This window comes from Scyliorhinus torazame, chromosome 13, assembly GCF_047496885.1.
Source record: "Scyliorhinus torazame isolate Kashiwa2021f chromosome 13, sScyTor2.1, whole genome shotgun sequence".
Taxonomy (NCBI): domain Eukaryota; kingdom Metazoa; phylum Chordata; class Chondrichthyes; order Carcharhiniformes; family Scyliorhinidae; genus Scyliorhinus; species Scyliorhinus torazame.
The window spans coordinates 57,493,958-57,514,376 of NC_092719.1; the positions used below are offsets into that span (position 1 = coordinate 57,493,958).

Sequence of the window (20,419 nt, forward strand, 5' to 3'; positions counted from 1 at the left end):
CCAGCACCAGCGCCCACACTCTCACACAGTCTCCCCATCAGATCTCTTCCCCACCCCCATCCATCACCCAACCCGTGGAACATTCCCTACGCATAGTTAAAACCCTGTATACAACCGACATCCCCCCCACAACCACAACCCTCAGTTTGAGTCCAACTTTTCAGTTTGTATAAAGGTCCAAGCCTCCTCAGGCGTTTCGAAGTAGTGGTGTCGATCCTTAAATGTGACCCACAATCGCGCTGGCTGCAGCATTCCGAACCTCACCCCTTTCCAATGGAGCACCGGCTTGGCCCGATTAAAACCAGCTCTCTTCTTTGCCACCTCCGCACTCCAGTCCTGATAGATTCGGATCTCCATATTCTCCCACCTGCTGCTCCGATCTTTCTTGGCCCATCTCAGGACACACTCTCTATCCACCAAACGGTGAAACCTCACCACTACCTCCCTTGGTGGCTCGTTGGCCACGGGTCTCTTCGCCAGGACCCGATGAGCCCCATCCAGCTCCAGAGGCCTCGGAGGGGCCTCCGCACCCATCAGTGACTCAAGCATCGTGCTCGCATATGCCCCGGCATCGGCCCCCTCCACTCCTTCAGGGAGACCCAGAATCCATAGATTCTTCCTCCTCGACCTGTTCTCCAGGTCCTCGAATCTTTCCGCCTACCTCTTGTGCAGCGCTTCGTGTGCCTCCATCTTCACCGCCAGGCCCAAGATCTCATCCTCGTTCTCAGAGGCTTTTTCCCGCACCTCCTGGATCGCCGCCCCTTGGGCCTTCTGGGTCTCCACTAACCCCTCGATCGCCGTCGGCATTGGCGCCAGCAACTCTTTCTTCAGCTCCTCAAAGCAGCGCCTGAGAAACTCCTGTTGCTCCTGCACCCATGCCGCTTGATCTCCGCCCAGCGCCATCTTGTTTTTTCTCCCTCGCACTTTTCGCTGCTCCAAAAACGCTTTTTTGACCGTTCCACTCCTGGTCCAATCCATATACTATGGAGGGGGAACCTTGCTCACCTTCCCACACTGGAAGTCGTCGAATAAATTGCCGTTGGAGCTCCTCTGGAGAGCCCAAAAGTCCGTTTTAGCGGGAGCCGCCGAATGTGCGGCTTAGCTCCGCATAGACGCAACCGGAAGTCGGCCATCCCCAACTTGAACACACACGAACTGATAGTGTGTGGGGTGGGGGGGGGGGGGGGGGGGGGGGGAGAGAAAGAGAACTGGAACTTGGTGCAGGAGCCAAGGTTGGATAGGTCACGGCCGCGCTCGCTGGTCCCATCAGGGGGGGGCGAAGGCGATGGCTGGGCTAATGGTGGAAATGGGAGGGGTGGACCCTTGGAGGTTTCTGCACCCAAGGGAACGGGAGTACTCGTTTTTCTCGGCAGTCCATAAGGTATACTCGTGGATCAACTTTTTCGTGGTGGGGAAGGCTTTGCTGGCTGGGGTTAAAGAGTCAGATTACTCGGCAATTGCAGTATCAGATCATGCTCCGCATTGGGTGGATATGGTACTGGAGAAGGGCGTAGTGCAGAGGTCGGGGTGAAATTAGATGTGGGACTCTTGGGGTACCAAGTGTTGTGTGACAAAATTGAAAAGGTATTTGAGGAATATGTAGGTTTCAACTGTACAGATGAGGTGTCAAAGGCAGTTGTCTGGGAGGCTCTAAAGGTGTTGGTGAGGGGTGAGGTGATCTTGTTTAAGGCCAGGGTGGACAAAGAGGAGAGGTTGGAGTGGCAGAGAGTAATAGATGAGATGTTGGAGGTAGGTAGGAGTTCTGCAGAAGATGGGGACCCAGCGAAGTTGGAAAACAGGAAGGAACTACAGGCGAGCTTTGACTGACTATCTACGAGGAAGGCGGTGCACCAACTGAGGCGGGCAAGGGGTGCATAGAGATAAGGCGTATGTTAGCAGGTCAGCTCCGGAGGGAAGCAGCGGTCAGGGAAATTGTACAGGTGAGGGATAGGGCAGGGAAGTTGGTGGTGGCTCCGGATCTGATTAACAAGATATTTGAGGAATTTTATGAGAGGTTGTACAGGTCAGAGCCACCTGGGGGAGGCCGGGAGATGCAGGAATTTCTGGATGGGTTGGAGTACCCGAGGTTAGGGGAGGGGGACAGGGCTACATTAGAAGGAGCGGTAGTGGAGCAGGAGATAAAATATGCGATTGGGAGGATGCAGTCGGGGAAGGTGGCAGGGCCGGATGGGTTTCCAGTGGAATATTATAAAAAATTCAAGGGTAAGCTGGCACCCCTGATGGTGGGGATGTTTGAAGAGGCGATAGGGAAGGGGGTGTTGCCACAAAATTTGGGGCAGGCATAGATTTCCCTGTTGCTAAAAAAAGATAAGGACCCGACGGAGTGTGGGTAGTATAGGCATATCACTATTAAACGTGGACGCAAATGTATTGGCGAAGATACTGGCGGGTAGGCTGGAGGAGGCAGCTCTTTTCAAACGTTAGAAGGGTATTGAATGTGGTTGTGGTACCGGCAAGGAGGGGTAAACAGAGGTGGTTGTGGCATTGGACGCTGAGAAGGCGTTTGACTGGGTAGAATGGGGGTACTTGATGGCAGTTCTGGAGCGGTTTGGGATTGGACCAAGTTTTGTGAACTGGGTAAAGCTACTACTATACAAGGAGCAGAGGGCGAGTGTCCGCACAAACAACATCAGCTCGAGATACTTTTCTCTCCACCATGGGACTAGGCAGGGATGTCCTATGTCCTCCCTGCTGTTTGCACTCACGATTGAGCTGTTGGCCATCGCATTAAGAAGTTCGGGGGTATGGAAGGGAATAGTGCGGGGGGGGGGGGGGTTTCCTTATATGCCGATGACTTGCTGTTACACGTGTCGGAACAGAGTGTGTCGATAGGGGGACTATTGGAGCTGCTTCGGATGTTTGGGTTTTTCTCGGGCTACAAACTAAATCTAGACAAGAGTGAGTTTTTGTGGTGTCTCGGCTGGGGGTGGGGGGCTGCCATTCCGTAGGGCAGGGACTCTCTTTAGATACCTGGGGGTGCAGGTTGCCCAGGAGTTTGGGGGGGGGGGGGGGGGCGTTTCTAGTTTGGTGGGGAGAGTTAAAGCTGATCTGATAAGGTGGGATGTTCTCCCTCTGTCACTGGCGGGTCGGGTACAGGCGGTTAAAATTAACGTGTTGCCGCGATTTCGGTTTATTTTCCAATGCCTGACGACTTTCCTGCCAAAGGCATTTTACAAAGAGATTGAAGGAATGATTATCCCGTTCATATGGAGAGGGAAGGTGACCAGAGTTAGAAAGGTGCTGCTACAGAGGGGAAGGCAGGCAGGGGGTTTGGGTCTTCCGAACCTGATGTATTATTACTGGGCAGCGAATGTAGAGAAGGTGTGGAGTTGGGTCAGAGGGGTTGAATCCCAGTGGGTCAGAATGGAGGTGAGTTTGTGCAGGGGGTCAAGATTGAAAGCACTACAACAGCGCCGCTTCCGATGGCCCCGGGGAAATACTTGGAGTTTTGGAGGCAGTTTCGCCAACACTTTGGGTTGGGGGCAGGGTCAAGGGAAATGCCGTTTCGGGGGAACCACAGATTTGAGCCAGGGAAGTGGGATGGAAATTTTGGGAAATTGGAGGAGAAGGGGATTAGGACACAAAGATTTATCTCTTTGGGGTTGGTTTGCAGGATTGAAGGAGCTGGAAGCGAAGTATGGGCTGGAGCAGGGGAAATGTTTAGATGCATGCAGGTTCGAGATTTTGCCAGAAAGGAGATACAGAGCTTCCCAGTGGAGTCGGCCTCCACATTGCTGGAGCAGGTGCTGACGACAGGGGGACTGGAGAAGGGGTAGTGTCGGAGGTTTATGGAGCTATTTTGGAAGAGGAGAAGGCACCATGGAAGGGATCAAAGCAAAGTGTGAGGAAGAGTTGGGAGAGGATATGGAGGAGAAGTTCTGGTGTGAGGTGCTCTGGAGAGTGAATGTCTCCACCTTGTGCGCGAGGTTGGGGCTGATGCAGCTGAAGGTGGTATACAGAGCGCACCTCACGAGGGCGAGGATGAGCCGATTCTTTGAAGGAGTAGAAGATGTGTATGAACGCTGCAGGCAGGGGGCCCCCGCTAATCACGTTCATATGTTTTGATCCTGTCCAAAGTGGGAGGATTACTGGAAGGATGTTTTTAGAGTAATCTCTAAAGTGGTCCACGTGAAACTGGACCCGGGCCCCCAGGAGGCCATTTTCGGGGTGTCGGTGCAGCTGGGGTTGGAAACGGGTACGGAGGCAGATGTTGTAGCCTTCGCTTGATTGCCCGAAGGTGCACCCTGATGGGTTGGAGAGCAACTTCTCCACCCTGTGCCCTGGCGTGGCGGGGGGGACTTGTTGGAATTCTTGACTCTTGAGAAGGTTAAGTTTGAACTGAGGGGAAGGATGGAGGGGTTCTACAATTCATGGGCATTATTCATCATGCACGTTCAAGAACTGGATAACATCGAACATTAGTTGGGGGGTTGGGACTATGTGTGTTAATGGTGACTATGGGTGATTCCTGATTCCTTTTTGTCAGTTGTTTGTGTGAACATGCGGGCTAATGTTGCGTTTGGCGGGAGGATGGGATCGTTGTTATTGATATGGGGATTGACATATTTGTTACTGATTATTGTTTGTTGTTGGTGGGTGTGAATTTGGGAGAAAATGTGAAAAAGGACGAGAATAAAAATATATATTTTTTAAATTACATACGTGCAGCTGGGAGATAGCACAATCGGACAACTGGCCTCCTTTTGTATCAAATTATCTATGATTATGGCCAGTTGCAAAAACAATTGTGTTTAACATACATCTTAATGCAGTTCAATACGCAGCTTTGGATAGATCGGTGTTAAAAACACTTCAGATATTGTTTATAATTGGTTTTCAACTGTAATCCATTAAATATTGCATTGGTAATTACTGTGCTTAATTTATTTTGAAGGAAGATTGAGCTTCAGTTCATTGTCTTTACATACCTGTGTACCCATGCTGACAGAGGCATATGATATTTCGGGAATTCGGATCCTGGTAACAGTCGGTTGCAAACTGCCGTCCACTGCCTGGACCATCTGGACAAGGACATGGGCGACAATGGTCACCTGATCCAAGTACCGGGTCTCCATAATAACCTGACAGACAGCTGGGAGAGAAATAAGGAGATTTTAACAATAGCTGTTTGATCATGTTGGAAAAAGATTTGAGGTGATAAAGACCAGCAAAAACAAAAATACCTTACCTGCCACAATTATGCCCACCAGTATGATCTCTGCAGCCCAAACATTCACCACTTTCCAAGTCACAGTGATCTGCATGTCCATTACACTGGCACAGGCGGCAATTAGGAAATCCCCAATATCCAGGCTGACACTGGTCACACTGACGGCCATATACTCCTTCGTTACATCGACACTGGCCAGTAACATGATGGCAAAATTCACTTACAGAACCCTCTTTGTGACAGTCGCATGCTGCAGTAAAATTAAACAATATTTAGAAATGATATATGAAACTGTCAATCACTTTGCCAGCGAAATACTTACATAATTGAATGCAGTAACATTGGTCTAAACAGCAACAGCATGTTATTAAAAGTTACTGTTAAGCACTACACTAATAAAATAAATATTAAAATATCTTTAGAAAGTCTACTTGAGATTGAAGTTAAAATTAGCAAATTTTCCCAGCATTTTATGCGATGCAACCATGACGGACTGGGATTACGAAAAATGGGCCAGGTTCAACCCATTGCACGGTAGTGCAAGTGGCTAGCACTGTGGCTTCACAGCGCCAGGGTCCCAGGTTCGATTCCCCGCTGGGTCACTGTCTGCACATTCTCCCCGTGTCTGCGTGGGATTCCTCCTGGTGCTCCGGTTTCCTCCCACAGTCCAAAGACATGCAGGTTAGGTGCATTGGCCATGATAAATTCCCCATAATGCCCAAAAAGAGTAGGAGGGGTTATTGGGTTACAGGGATAGGGTGGAAGTGAGGGCTTAAGTGGGTCAGTGCAGATTCGATGGGCCGAATGGCCTCCTTCTGCACTGCATGTTCTATGTTATATTCATTGAATGCAAGTTAGATGTCCCTAGCCCGAGTTCGTGGCCCTGCATTGAAATACTAGGTGGAGAAAAAAACAGCTATTTCTCTGTCTCTAGACTGACCCAAAATACTTCCGGGCACAAGTTAACAAAAATGAATACCAAGCCAAATTTTTTTAAAAAGTAGTTCTGACCAGAAGCTTGGTCGCACAGGTATGTTTCACGGAGGGTTTAAATCGGAAGAGGGGGGTAGAAATCCAAAGGGTTTTAGGGAAGGAATTTCAGAGTATGGGGCAGAGGTCACTCAAAGTACGGTTTCCAAAGATTAGGAGGAGGGAGGAATTCAGAGGCCAGAGCAGAAGAATGGAAGTTCTAGGGGAATTAGAAGGAGTGGAGGAGATTCAAATTGGATAAGAATTTTAGATAAGAATTGGAAGCACTGCAGGACCGGCGTCCAATGTAGATTAGCAAGAATAGCAGTGATAGATGAATGGGGCCTGGTTCAGGAGATGATACAGGCTGTAGGGCTTAAGTGCGTGGAGGCTGTGCTGGGAGAATTAGCCAAGCTTTCCTCGTCTGACTGCTATCCAGTGACCTTTGATGAAAAACATTGAGCTTGCAGATAATGGATGATAACAGATTTAGGATTCGTCATGGCTCGCCTTCAGCCCAACTATTGAAAGAGCCTGCCAGCTAGGTTCAGACACAAAACTTGTTCATTTGTGGAGGTATTGAGAATGGCTGCTGGAGCCCGCAGAATTATAGCTTTGCATGAATGACAAAGAAAAGCTGGGTAGTGCAGGAGGAACGTTAGTCAGTAATGACACCAGATGTTTATAGAAGTTATTTTAATATATGAATTAGAAAGAATAGACTGATCGGACTCCTGGAACAGCATCATCATTCTAGAAGATCATGGCTGATCCGACTGTGGCCTCAACTCCACATTCCATCCACCCACGACAGCCTTTGACTCTCTTGTTAGTCGAGTCTCTACCTTAACAAATGTTCAATTAACCTGCCTCCAATGTATCCAGGGGAAAGTTCCAAAAATTTGCAACCTCAAAGAAAACATTTCTTCTCATCTCCGGTTAGACTCTATCCCCTAGATCTAGCCTCTCCCAGAAGGGAAACATTATTTCAGCACTCACCCTGATAAGTCCACTCAGGATTTTGTATGTTGCATTAAGATCACCTCTCAACTTTCTGAAGTTCAATGGATACAGGCCTATCCAATCTTTCCCCATAAGATAACACCCCCATCTCAGTATCAGCCATATTAACCTTCTCTCAACTGTTTTCTAACACAATTATATTGTTTCTTTAAATAAGGAGACGAAAACTGCACAAAGTACTCTAAATATGGTCTCACCAAGCACTGTACAATTGTGGTAAAACATCCCTACTTTTATTTGCCATTCGCCTGGTGATAAATAATAACAATCTATTTGCCTTCCTAATTACTTGCTTTACCCACATAATAATCTTTATTAGTGTCACAAGTAGGCTTACAGTAACACTGCAATGAAGTTGGTGTGAAAATCCCCTAGTCGCCACACTCCGGCACCTGTTCAGGTACACGGGGGGGAGAATTCAGAATGTCCAATTCGCCTAACAAATATGTCTTTCAGGACTTGTGGGAGGAAACCCACGCAGATACGGGGAGAATGTGCAGACACCGCAGACAGTGACCCAAGCCGGGAATCAAACCCCGGTCCCTGGTGCTGTGAAACAAGTGCTGATCACTGAGCTACCATGCTGCCCAATTCATGCACCAGAACATCCATCAGTAGCTCTGCAATTTCTCTCTATTTAAATAATGTGCTGTTTTTCAAGTCCAGAAAATCAACAAAACAAACTATTAATCTTCTCCTGCACTCAACGAAATGCAGTGCAGCAGTCCAATATTTTTCTGTCTTTCTTCCCCATTTTAACAAGTGTACTCTATGCAGGAATCATGACTGCAAATGCTAAACGTGGTTTACTGCACCAGGAATGTTCTCCTCTTCCCCACACAACAAATAGGGCCACAATGATTCCCCTGTCCCTGGTCAGGATGGATTTGATTGGGTAATTATCTGTCAATCACACCTGGAGTCAGTAACTTCATTTAAGTGTTACTGTAAGCCTACTTATGACACTAATAAAGATTATTATTATTGCTATTAAGTAACTGGGGCTAATTTTATACATATTATTTCTAACCATCCTCCATTCACTGCCTCCTGCTGGAGCCATCACCATGCTTTTGTTGGGAGAAATCTCTGTTGTTTCAGTCAGTTTTGTTTGCTGTATTCAAATAAACTCTTCAAATATAGACTCTGTGAACAGACATTGTTGTAAAACAGACAGCTTGTGGCAATCTCTGCCATTAGCACTGCCCTTATTGTCCGACCGTGATGTCTATAGACAGTGACTAAAGAATACAATATTGATGCTTTTGAGTCAACACATTATTGATGATGGAAGTCTAAGAAGAGCTGATTTCAAGATATTGGAGAGCACCTCATTTTTCACTGCACCACCTGTCATGTGAGAGTACCTTTAAGAAATGGATGGTTAGGCAATGTACCTTTAAGAAATGGAGCTGATCATATTACTGAAGTGATGCCAGAGGGTGGGGGGGAGCTGAGCTCACTTCTGCTTTTTGAGTTTCAGTTTGAGAGAGCAGCTGGAAGTGTCTGTGTGTTTTGCTGTGAGCTGCAGGAAGAAACACAGCTGGTCTGTTGATTTCTGCAATCCAAAGACTATAAATATATTGAATGTAACCTAATGCGGTCCTATTTTTGAAGGTTTGACGTCTTTTGGATGTTTAAAGGACCAGGTTGAAGGATTATTTAGTGTTGTGGTCTTTTGGGGTTATCTTTGAAGTAATGGGTGTTAAGATATTCAATGTTTGTTTTAAAAGGGTTAACTTGAGTTCATAGAATAAACATTATTTTGTTTTAAAAACCACTTGTCCATTTTTGCTGTATCACACCTGCAGAGTACGCTGTGTGCTTCCCACACCACAATCTATTAAAAGTTGTGGGTCAGTTGAACTCCATGCTACACTTTGGGGTTCTCTAAACCCGGACCCATAACACACCAGCCATGTAAGTGTAATAAAAGCACAAAGGCCTGAAGATAACTATTTCTCTTCAAAGATCTCTAGATCAGGGCAGCACGGTGGCGCAGTGGTTAGCACTAGTGCCCCACGGCGCCGAGCTCCCAGGTCCTATCCCCCCTCTGGATCACTGACCGTGTGGAGTTTGCACATTCTCCCCGTGTTTGCATGGGTTTCACCCCACGACCCAAAGATGTGCAAGGTAGGAGGACTGGCCACGCTAAATTGCCCCTTAATTGAATTGGGTACTCTTAAATTTATTTTTAAAAAAGATCTCCAGACCACTTTGAATATGAAAGTACTAATTTCACCATTAAAAAAAAAAACTGTACTTACGCCTGCAGCCGCTAGGACCAAAACCGAACGTTGCAGGAGCACATCGGTCACAATTTCGACCGACTACACTGGAGCGGCATTGGCATTGTCCACCACTGGGATTACAAACAGAACTGAGAGATCCTTGAGGGTCACACCCGCAAGCTAGAGCAATAGAAGATAAGTACACGTTAAGAGTATTCAAGTAAAAGAGAGCTTCATGACAAACCAATTTGCATATAACTAGTAACGGGGTGATTAGGAGAACTGGGGACGGTTAGGGTCTTAAAGGAGGATTGGAGCAGAGCGGCAGGGGGCATGGCTGAGGTACTAAATAAGTATTTTGCATGCCTTCATCAAGGAAGAAGGTACTGCCCAAGTCCAGTAAAAGAGGAGTTAGTTGAAACGCTGGGGAGGCTAAAAATAGATAATAAGGACAGGCTATCTGTATTTTAAAGCCATTAAGTCAATCAAGTAAGTCACCAAGATCAAATGAAATGCATCCAAGGATACATGGGGAAATAAGGGAGGAAATTGCAGAGGCACTGACCATAAATCTTCCAATCCTCCTTCAAGTGGTGACATAGGATTGAAGAACTGGGGAGGCAGTGGCATAATGGTATTGTCACTGGACTCGTAATCCAGAGACCCAGGGTAATGCTCTGGGTTCGAATCCCACCAGGGCAGATGGAGGAATTTGAATTCAATTTTTTTAAGTCTGGAATTAAAAGTCTAATGACGACCACCAAACCATTGTCAACTGTCGTTAAAACCCAGCTGGTTCACTAATGTTCTTTACCTACAAGTGACTCCAGACTCACTGCAATGTGGTTGACTCTTAAATGCTGGCCCAGCCAGCGCCGCCCACACCCCATGAACAAAGAAGAAAATAAATTGCAAATGTGCAAGGGTTCACCCACCATTTACAAGTTTATGTTGGTCATGGGGAAGCTTTCAGAAATGATAAATCAGGGTAAAATTCACTCCTATGAACAAATCTTGACTAATTAAGGAAAGTCAGCACGGATGTGTTCAGGGAAAATTGCAATTACCCAATTTCAGCAATGTTAACGAGTTCATGGAATAAATGGGACAGCAGCTGCATGACCCAGTGCCAGGAAATAAGTTGTGAACAGCTGTTTTCAAACTGGAGGAAGGTATATAGTGGGGTTCCTCAGGGGTCAGAGTTAGGAACTCTGCTTTTCCTGATTTAAATGACCAAGACTTGCACCGAGCACAATTTCAAAATATGCAAATGGCATGAAACATGGAGATATTATGAACTTTGAAGAGGATAGCGATAAGCTTTAAGAGGATAAACTCAGATGGATAGAATGGGTGGACCTGTGACAAATGTAATTTAATGCAGAGAAGTGTGAAGTGATTCATTTGGTAGCAACAGCCAGGGAGAGGCAATATAAGTTATTGGGTAGCATTTTAAAGGAAGAGGGACGTGGGGGCCAGAATCCAGAGCTTTATAACAGGGGTATATAGTATAAAAACAAGGAAGTTAGCTGGCATGACTGCCTCCATTCTATTCTGTAAACATTCTAGGATATTCTAATTTGAATGCTCAATCATATCTATTCTTTGAAATGGACCAGCTTTCATCTGCAGTACTATGGAATTGTCTCTTAATCAATCTCCAGGGGGATTCAAAGATAACCAAGGCTCCAGATGACAACAAAGAATTCTGAAATCTATCCCTGGGCCCCCAAAAAGTGCCACTCTCTCTTTCTTCCAATTTTCAAGAGCTTTGTGAACAGTAGAACTATTATGGTCTTCAGAATAACTATTAGTCACTGTTCCCTTTCCCGTTATTTTAATGTAGTCTTATGTAGCCTCAGGCGTAGAACTTGAAATGCTATTTGAAAATCTCAGTCTACTCTACACAGGCAAATTCTCTTATTCACTAATCTACATACTTTGTCAAAGCATTCCTCAGGGGTCATGATCCATAACTTTTGAACTATGCTCTCTAGATGAGCATTGATAGCATCTTATTAAAAATATTTGACTTCTTCACTAAAGTCAGACTAACTGGTCTAAGTCACCAATTCATATTTAACGTCTTGTTGAAGTATACAAAATATTGGCAATTTTCATTTTACAAAACACACCAAAACTTTACGGCCATGCTGATCAATCTTTTGAAAAACAAAATTAAGATAAACCTACGTAAAGCTCCTTCATGGATTATGGAAGAAATACTAGACAGGATGCCCCGACAGACTTCAGTCATTGGCGTCTTAGTAACACTTTGACTGTTCTCCAAACAACGGTACCGTTGGAAGGTTTCCCAGAGTCTGTTTGTGACAATCTCACTCGATTCCCCTACAGAGAATATATCCAATGACCTGCAGTGGGGCATGAGTACAAGCTGGAAAAATATTTAAATTGACAATCAGCACTTTTATCAAATTAAATTTTGTTTTAAGAAAAATAAAGAGTTTTATACTCCGTGGTTAGACAAAGATTTAAGAGCAATTTTACTCATCACTACTCTCAGTGCAAAGGAGAATCCGACAGGACACGATTTTGGTAAAGGAATTTCTGACACATTCTTGAGTGGAAAGCTATTATCTAGGTGCACAAGTTCTATCAGTTAATTGCATAAACATTGATACTTCAGTAAATACGATGCACATAATGAATAAAGCTTCAATCATTACTCACAGCACACATGTAAACATGAAAATAGAGGGAATAAATATTCAAACTACGACATGCAAATACATTTACTAGATCAAAACGTTCCCAAAAATCTTATTTATTCCTATAGCGTGATTTTAGACATACATACCGAATCTATGAATATATAAGGAGTTTCCATTTCATCGTCAGAAGAATACTTTGTTAATTCTAAACGGATTGTGTAGTTTAGTCCTTTTTCAAAGCATACAGGTTGAGGTAGGACCACATACCTAAAGAAACATTCATAGTTAGCTCAATACTAATCCAGTGGTGTATTTCCTATGATTCACATTATTTTCTTTTTAGGTTAGCTTTAGACTGTTACAAGGCTGATATTCTTTTCTCTCTAAATGTTGTCAAAGATTATACAAAATCCAAAACGGTCAGTTACCCAACAAAATGGTGGAAGTACTTTTCAATCTAACCTTGATCCTGACTGCAGAGCGAACACTTGGTTGTCATCACCAGGTGTTGTGTTTCCACACCGACTGTTGGTATGAATCTTACCAGGGCGGAACACTGTTATTTTTGCCTCTTCCCAATTCTTTGGCAGCTGAACAGAAAGAACCATGTTACATTCATGCCAACATTTCCAACAGTTCTATTACGTTCTATCACTCAAATACCATCTTAAAGAGTGAGGATTATCAACCTGTGGTTCATAACGAATCAGTATGTCATACTCCATAGAATGTGGAATGTCATGTATGTGGAATTCTAGATATGCTCCTTCAGGAACCCTTACAAATCCAATTCTGGTCCAGGTTGGAGAGCGATCTTGTGGATATTGTCGCTGTATTATCGTCACTTCCTGCAAAGAATGAATGACATCACTTATGTTTAAAATGTCAGAATCACTTGTGTTTAAAATGCCAGAAAGTGCCTCCACAGGTTAGTTCACAATCAAAGCTGACTTACTGGACCCAAGTCGGCTTCCTCTGCCTCGTACGTGTAGTGGTCCAGGGCAATAAAATAAAACCCAGATTCAACCTCATTGCAGCGACGTCCGACCATGTGCTCCTTACAAGGGCACTGACCTGTCTCTGCGGAACAACTGTAAATGGAAAAGGTAAATCAGCATTATTTTTCATGATCTGCAACATCCAAATCCATTTTGTAAAACAAAAAATTAGGCTTGGTAACCTAGTCAGCAGACATAAAATGCCTATGCAAAGGGAATATGCAACACATTTAAACAAAATGTTAATTCACCATGTTCCTGGGAACTGTGACAGAAAGATCTTCTTGGTGCTACCTGGAGAAGTTTGACTATGCACAGGGGGATCAATAGTCGGTTTACAAAATTCTGAAGTAATTTCATTGGACACGTCATCAGCAGCTTTAAACATTTAAGCATAAAGACAATTTTTTTTCTTATAAAGCTTATACTTGTTACCATTAAACACAAAATATATGTGCGTACAGCAACAGAAATTGACTGACTTTAGAAAGGGCTCATGCACAAAATCATCATTTGAACAAAGTACCAGGGGTGGCTGATAAAACCAAAAATACAGCTCCCAGGTGTCATCACCTCTAGAATTGGACAGCTGTGAAAGGGTAAATAAAATAATTGCATTTATTGTGAAAGTAAATCAAGACTTATAAACCGACTGCCATTTGTCACAAGTAATTATTTAACTATTGGAGCAAGAACAACATTTGGAAGCATTCTTTCAGCTACTGTTCAACCAGGATAAGGAGACAAGAGGAGGCAAATAAGTTACTTTTAGAAGCTACTCACTGGTGGGATTGATCGCTGCCTCCCTTTGTTCAAACTGTTATAACATTTGAGTGCTCAAATGATTACTAATTAACTGTGAACCTTGTTTCAGCACAGTAAATGATTAAGAAGCTGGCCTTACTTATTGTTGTATGACCCCCCCAGGTCACAGTCACAAGGGCGACAGCCATCCAGGTCATTGCTTAATCCCCAGTGTTGGGGCTGTAAAACAATAAACCATTATTAGTTTCAATATCGCATGACCACATTCAAGCCATTACAAAGTAAAATTAATTATGAACGCTCCAGCATCATGTGGTAGAATTCGGAAATCAATTCAATGAAGTTAAAGAATTGGAAAAGTTCCTTGTAAAGATCACATGCTGCATAAAAAGTCACTTCAATTGATCCAAAACAAGATCAGAAACAAGCTAAAGCTGCTTTCAATGACGCATAATCCTAATGTCATTAAACTCTCAAATCGTTTCTCATTTATTTCTTTAAAAGGGGGCCTGTTTTAATCAGCATTGTTGAATATTAAACTTTATAAATTATTTTATATTCTGTCAATAGAATTTAAGCTTTATAGAGAAATGAAGTGATTAAAACTTGAGTCACTGGGCCACTCTTCTACTTCTTGTTTTGCATTTCACACATAGGACTGGGAGGTGATGAGGTGTTCACTCACAAGTCAACATGTCTCATTTAGCTTTGATGCAAATGCTAGAGATAATACGCCTGCTTCATTCACTCAAATACCAAGCTCCTATTTGATATGTTGAACAAAGTACCATTGCTTATTATTTTAAAATTAAGTTTGTTTCTTTCCATTAATTTCTGGAAAGAAGTTCTAGGGTTGGGTGGCCAAAATTGGAAGGTCTGGTTGAGGCTTTCAGTAGTCTATGATAAAAAGAGGATTCTCTGGTTTACCTACCCAGTTACCTTAGCAAGCAAAAGTTCTCTCCAACACAGAGGGAGTGACGACTTACCCAGAAGTCAATGACGCTAGTAGAAAAAAAGAGTAAGAGAGAGCAAAAACATAATGGGGCATGGACACTTAGCATGCACGTGATCGGGACTAATGCTCGGCTCAATGGGGGTAACTGGAGCAACCAATTCCTACTAGGATTGATGCGCACCAAGAGCAATTACGTTTGTTATCGAATACAAGCCCGAATATCGTGAAGATAGAATACTGAATCACACTTCTTCAAAGGTAAAATGACTCCACAGTTCCCAGAGGACCATAGGCTGCTCTCCCCTTCTTTTGAGAGCTGACTGGTGGTGATTTAATCCAAGGGTCACCACACCTCAGGCGAGGCCTTCATGAATAACCTCAGCCGGTACTCGAGTTGAACCCGTGCCATTGGCGTGGCTCTGCATCACGAACCAGCTGTCCAGCCAACTATCATAGTTTTTTTTTTTTTTTTTTAAAAAGATGCCAATACAAACCACTTTATGCTATACCCTATCACAGCCTATATTATACTGTGCTTTTCCTGGACAGTGAAGGGTAATAATAAGTGGAAAAAAACTCTACACACTAATTTTTCATGAGTCAATAGCTGTGATTTGATTCAGGTCTGAGAATACATCTCGTGCCCATCCTCCCATCCAGTTGTGGTCCAGGGATATACAAAGTGAAAAAATGTAACAACTACCAATCATTTCAGCTGAGCTCAAACACAACCGAGTCTAACTTTCAAATCTTGTTCAGCAATCAATTTTAATGCTACTTCAAAGAGATGTACCGCGGCCAAGTTCTGACGCCGGCATCAAAAACGGTGCAAGCCACTCCGGCGTCAACAGGCCTCCAGGCCCAGGTATTCACCCCTTCCTAGGGGGCTAATACAGTGCCGGAGTGGTGTCCGCTGCTCCGGTGCTTGAAAGCCGGCGCATCACGGCCGGCTCGCGTCCGTGCATGGCGACACGGCTGGCGGGGGTCCGTGCATGCGCGTGGGTTCCCATCTCTGCACCGGCCACGGGGCAATATGGCGGAGCTCTACAGAGGCCCGGCACCGAGGAACATAGGCCCCCCCCACGGAACTAGCCCGCCTGCCGATCGGTATGTCCCAATCACGGGGCAGAGCACCGTGTAGGCCCCCCCACCAGGACGGCCTCCGCAGAGGTCCCGGCGGATTGGACCTTATGTAACCCACATCGGCAGGACTCGGTCGAACTTGGTGGGCACTTGGCCCGTCGAGGCGCGATGAATTGCTGGGGCGGGTCTTCTTTCAACGGCCTCCGATTGCCGCAGCGGCGATTCGGCGGGCCAGCATCGGAGCGGCGTGGCGTGATTCTCGTGCTCCCCCCCCGCCCCCCCCCCCCCCCGCGATTCTCCGACCAGGCGCAGGAACGGAGAATCGCCGGCCATAATATTTCATAGAATCCCCACAGTGCTGGAGGCCATTTGGCCCATCGAGTTCTCACCGACCTCTGAAAGAGCACCGTACCTAGGCCCACACCCTATCCCCGTAACCCCATCTACCCTTTGGACACTAAGGGGCAATCTGGCATGCCCAATCCACCTAACCTGCACATCTTTGGACTGTGGGGGGGAAACCCATGCAGACAGTCATCCAAGGTCGGGATCGAACCCGGCTCCCTGGCGCGGTGAGGCTGTAGTGCTAACCACTGTGCCACTCAATACCCCTTGATACCATACTCCATAATCTTCAAGCTATTCATGTACTCTTTGAAAGATTTTAGTTATCTTCAATTCAGAAACGTTAAACATGTTTTTGGCAGTGTTTTCTATTTCTGCTGTTTTCTTACCAGACACTGATCACAGTTCTTTCCCATCACCAGACGTTTACAGAAGCAATTCCCTGTTACATCATCACATGGCGTTCCTCCTGGATGTGTTCCCAAATGGTTACAGGTACACGCTAAGTGACCAAACAAAGCAAAAACATGCCTCAGCAACATTCTCCACTTTCAGTGATCTAGATATATTTAAAATAATTAGTGGTGAAATTGTGGTCACTGCCACCTGTCTGCGTCTCACCAGAAGAATGAGTGATTAGAGGAATAACCTGGTAGATATCCAAATAAGGTAGGTCTTTAAATGGGCTTTTACCACTCCTGTCCGCAGCAAGCAAAAAGCAGTTAAAATATGCAAATCAGTGCATTGACTTTAGGACCCAGATTATAATTTTAATGTACAAATAAGCAGAGGGTGTTTAATACATTCTTGCCCCAGTTGTACTGGGTGTTGGGCTGCCAATCCTAAAAGGGGCGACTGGAGACTTCCCAAGCAAGCATTTTTAGATGTTGCCGAACTATTTCTTTTTGGTCTCACAAAAAGCTTCCTCTACTGGCGATTCCAGTATGCGCAGATGACAATTCAATGACTGAAGCCTGCTTGGTGCCAATTGACAACCCAAAGATGTGCAGGAGGGTGGGATCAGATCATCCCACGCCTGCGTGGGCTGGGCAGGTGACCTGAACATTTTGTGGTGGTGATTCCCTTCCTTGACACATGCTCAATATTGGTTTTCTGGTCATTTTCAGCTGAAGTTGAAATTCCCAATCCCCCCCACAGGCAAACTCCAAAAGGTTTTGAAAAGTGTTCTCTTGGGTCAGAAAACGAATTTCATTTCATTAAAACTTTTTACTTTGATATTTACTGCTCTGTCCATTTTTATTCCTGCAACCCTGATCCTCTCTTGTTTTCCTGTACTAACTTTCACAAGGAAGTGTAGAGGACAAAGACATCAGCACAGGGGAAGCCACTAGGACATCTGGAAAATACTGAGAAAATTCCTTATAAGTGGACCCGGACGTCATTAACAAAACACGAGAAGGGTGTCTGTATAATTCAAAGTAAGCAGAAACGATTGATTTTCAGCTATCGCTTGGTTAGAACAAATGTGTTTTTGGGGGGCATGAAACACTTGGGCTCTTTCTCTGCTTGTAAGCTAACTTTAAGATATCCAAATTTATGAATGGATCTGCTCTTGAAATAGTAAGTTGCTTTTTGTCCTACCCACGCATACTGAATGACATGAATATTTCCAGGTCTTGCTACAGACTTCCAGCATGCACCGTTTTGCTTTATAAATATTTATTTTGAGTTAGTTGCATCGATTGTGCTAAATTAGCTCATGCCTCAAGGATGACTTCCTTTAAAACAGTTCATGTTGAGCAGCCACCGTTATGTTAAAAATCTACCAGCAAAAAAAAAAACTAAATTGGTTGAAAATCCAGTTAAACCACATTAAAAACAATTTTTAAACTGACAGTTCTATCTTGATCCATTTTCACACAAACAGTCCTATAATGAAACAATATTACTCACGTAAAACTATAGCACTTTTAAACAATCATCTGCAAAAGTGGAATTCAGAGCAGGGGAGAATATTAAAAATTAGAACATACAAATGAAGTACACAAAGAAAAGAAATACCAATTTCAAAAGCAGTCATCTACTTACGCTGGCATCCCATAGGATCATCTGCACTTAGTCCAAAGAAACCCTCTTTGCAGAAATCACAGCGCTCACCCTCAATGTTTAGTTTACAACGGCACTGCCCCGCAATGAGATTAGCTGTCAAATCAGTGTGGCTGTCACAGACTCCACCATTAAATGACCCCGCAGGGTCACAGTTACAAGCTGCATTAACAGGAGATTGAAATAATTAGGCATCAAAAGCGTAGCAAATTGATTATTTAAACGATGCTTTCAATTCATTCATTTAACAACTTGGAAGTATATTTTTACCTTGACCACTGTTTGCAAGAATGAATGAGTCAACGACAATCTACACATTTTAGTTGGCGCTTAGTTCGATTGTTTTGATTTGTCAGAAAAAAAGTTTATTTTTTCTTTCATGGGATGTGGGCGTCCCTGGCAAGGCCAGCATTGCAGCCCATCCCTAATTGCCCTTGAACTGAGTGCCTTGCCACAACATTGCTGAGGGCACTTTAAATTTAGAGTATCTAATTATTTTTTTCCCCAATTAAGGGGCAATTTAGCATGGCCAATCCACCTACCTGTACATCTTTGGATTGTAGGGATGAAACCCACGCAGACACAGGAAGAATGTGGACTCCACACAGACAGTGACCCGGGGCCGGGATTGAACCCGGGTCCTCAGTGCCTTAGGCAGCAGTGCTAACCACCGTGTCGCCCCATCATAGAATCCCTACAGGGCAGAAGGAGGCCATTTGACACATCGAGACTGCACCGACCCTCCGAAAGAGCACCCTAGCCAGGAACACTTGCCTGCCCTATCCCCGTCAACCTACCGAACATTGGGGCATTGGGCAATTTAGCATGGGCAATCCACCTCACCTGCACATCTTTGGACTGTGGGAGAAAACGCACACAGACACGGGGAGAATGTGCAACTCCACACAGTCGGCCAAAGTTGGAATCGAACTCTGTCCCTGGCGTGGTGAGGCAGTAGTGCCAATCACTGTGCCACGCATCTTAAGAGTCAACCACATGGCTGTGAGTCTGGAGTCACATACCAGCCAGACCAGGTAAGGGCAGCAGATTCCCTGAAAGGACATTAGTGAACCCAATGTTTTTTTTATGACAACCCATAATAGTTTGTTGGTCACCATTACCGAGACTAGCTTTACATTCCAGATTTGTCAATTGAATTCAAATTCTGCCAACTGTCATGCCCAGCGCAGTAACCTGGGTCTCTGGATTATTAGTCCAGTGACATTACCACTAGATCACCAGCTCCCATCACTACAATTATAATATGCAAAAACAGTCACATCACATCAAAAACTTGTTTTTGTACATAGTGTACTCTTCATTCAAAATTATTTAATTCAAATTTCCTCAGTGCAAAAATAACTGAATTTAGCAGGGATGTTACATGAAAAAAATGAACACCTTAAAGCATATGTTCCATCTCAAACTTCTAAATCCCCCTCAAATAAAGGATCAAACAGATCAGTGTCATTCACCTCTTTCTCAGATCTTGGTGTATCAAATAACAGTACTTACGTTCACAGATGTCACTGGCACGAATACTTCGTTCTGGATGCTGGTAGTAGAAAGGTTTGCATTGTTCACAGTGCTGTCCCATTGTATTATTTCGACAGCCATCACAAACACCACCACTAACATTACCAGATGCTATATATGCAGCCAAGTCAAAGTGACATTTATCAGCATGCCCGTTGCAGCTACATCCTGAAATTGAAAATACATAAATTCAGCATACCCCTTGTTGGTAGCACGAATTTGAATCCCACCCATTGAACTTCCCATGCGTTTCATCGCACATGTAAAGGATAACTGGTCCCACCCATCAAAGTGCTGGTCTGTAGCAACTAATTAGTGCATGCAGACTTTTGAGAGAAGGATGTTACATTCCAGCTATGCATGGTTTACCAGCACCTGCAGGTTCACAAGTGAGGGAGAAAAAAAAAGGTCTTTTGTCGGATTACATTCCTTTGAAGCAGCTTGGAACATTTGCCATTTCTTTTAAAATTTAGAGTACCCAATTCATTTTTTCCAATTAAGGGGCAATTTTAGCATGTTCAATCCACCTATCTTGCACATCTTTGGGTTGTGGGGGGGCGAAACCTACGCAAACACGGGGAGAT

The 20,419-nt window shown here is 44.4% G+C and overlaps 1 protein-coding gene across 1 annotated transcript in view; it reads right to left on the reverse strand.

The window, feature by feature from the left end:
• lamb1a (laminin, beta 1a) overlaps positions 1-20,419 on the reverse strand; it is a 139,783-nt gene that overhangs the window by 79,272 nt on the left and 40,092 nt on the right. Inside the window, exons 9-20 of the mRNA XM_072471582.1 lie at positions 19,815-20,003; positions 18,282-18,461; positions 16,622-16,734; positions 13,989-14,068; positions 13,042-13,177; positions 12,776-12,934; positions 12,549-12,676; positions 12,233-12,353; positions 11,608-11,809; positions 9,451-9,594; positions 5,210-5,441; positions 4,950-5,113 (exon numbers count right to left, since the gene is read on the reverse strand). Coding sequence (XP_072327683.1) covers positions 4,950-5,113; positions 5,210-5,441; positions 9,451-9,594; positions 11,608-11,809; positions 12,233-12,353; positions 12,549-12,676; positions 12,776-12,934; positions 13,042-13,177; positions 13,989-14,068; positions 16,622-16,734; positions 18,282-18,461; positions 19,815-20,003 — 1,848 coding nt within the window. The remainder of the gene's footprint in view (positions 1-4,949; positions 5,114-5,209; positions 5,442-9,450; positions 9,595-11,607; positions 11,810-12,232; positions 12,354-12,548; positions 12,677-12,775; positions 12,935-13,041; positions 13,178-13,988; positions 14,069-16,621; positions 16,735-18,281; positions 18,462-19,814; positions 20,004-20,419) is intronic.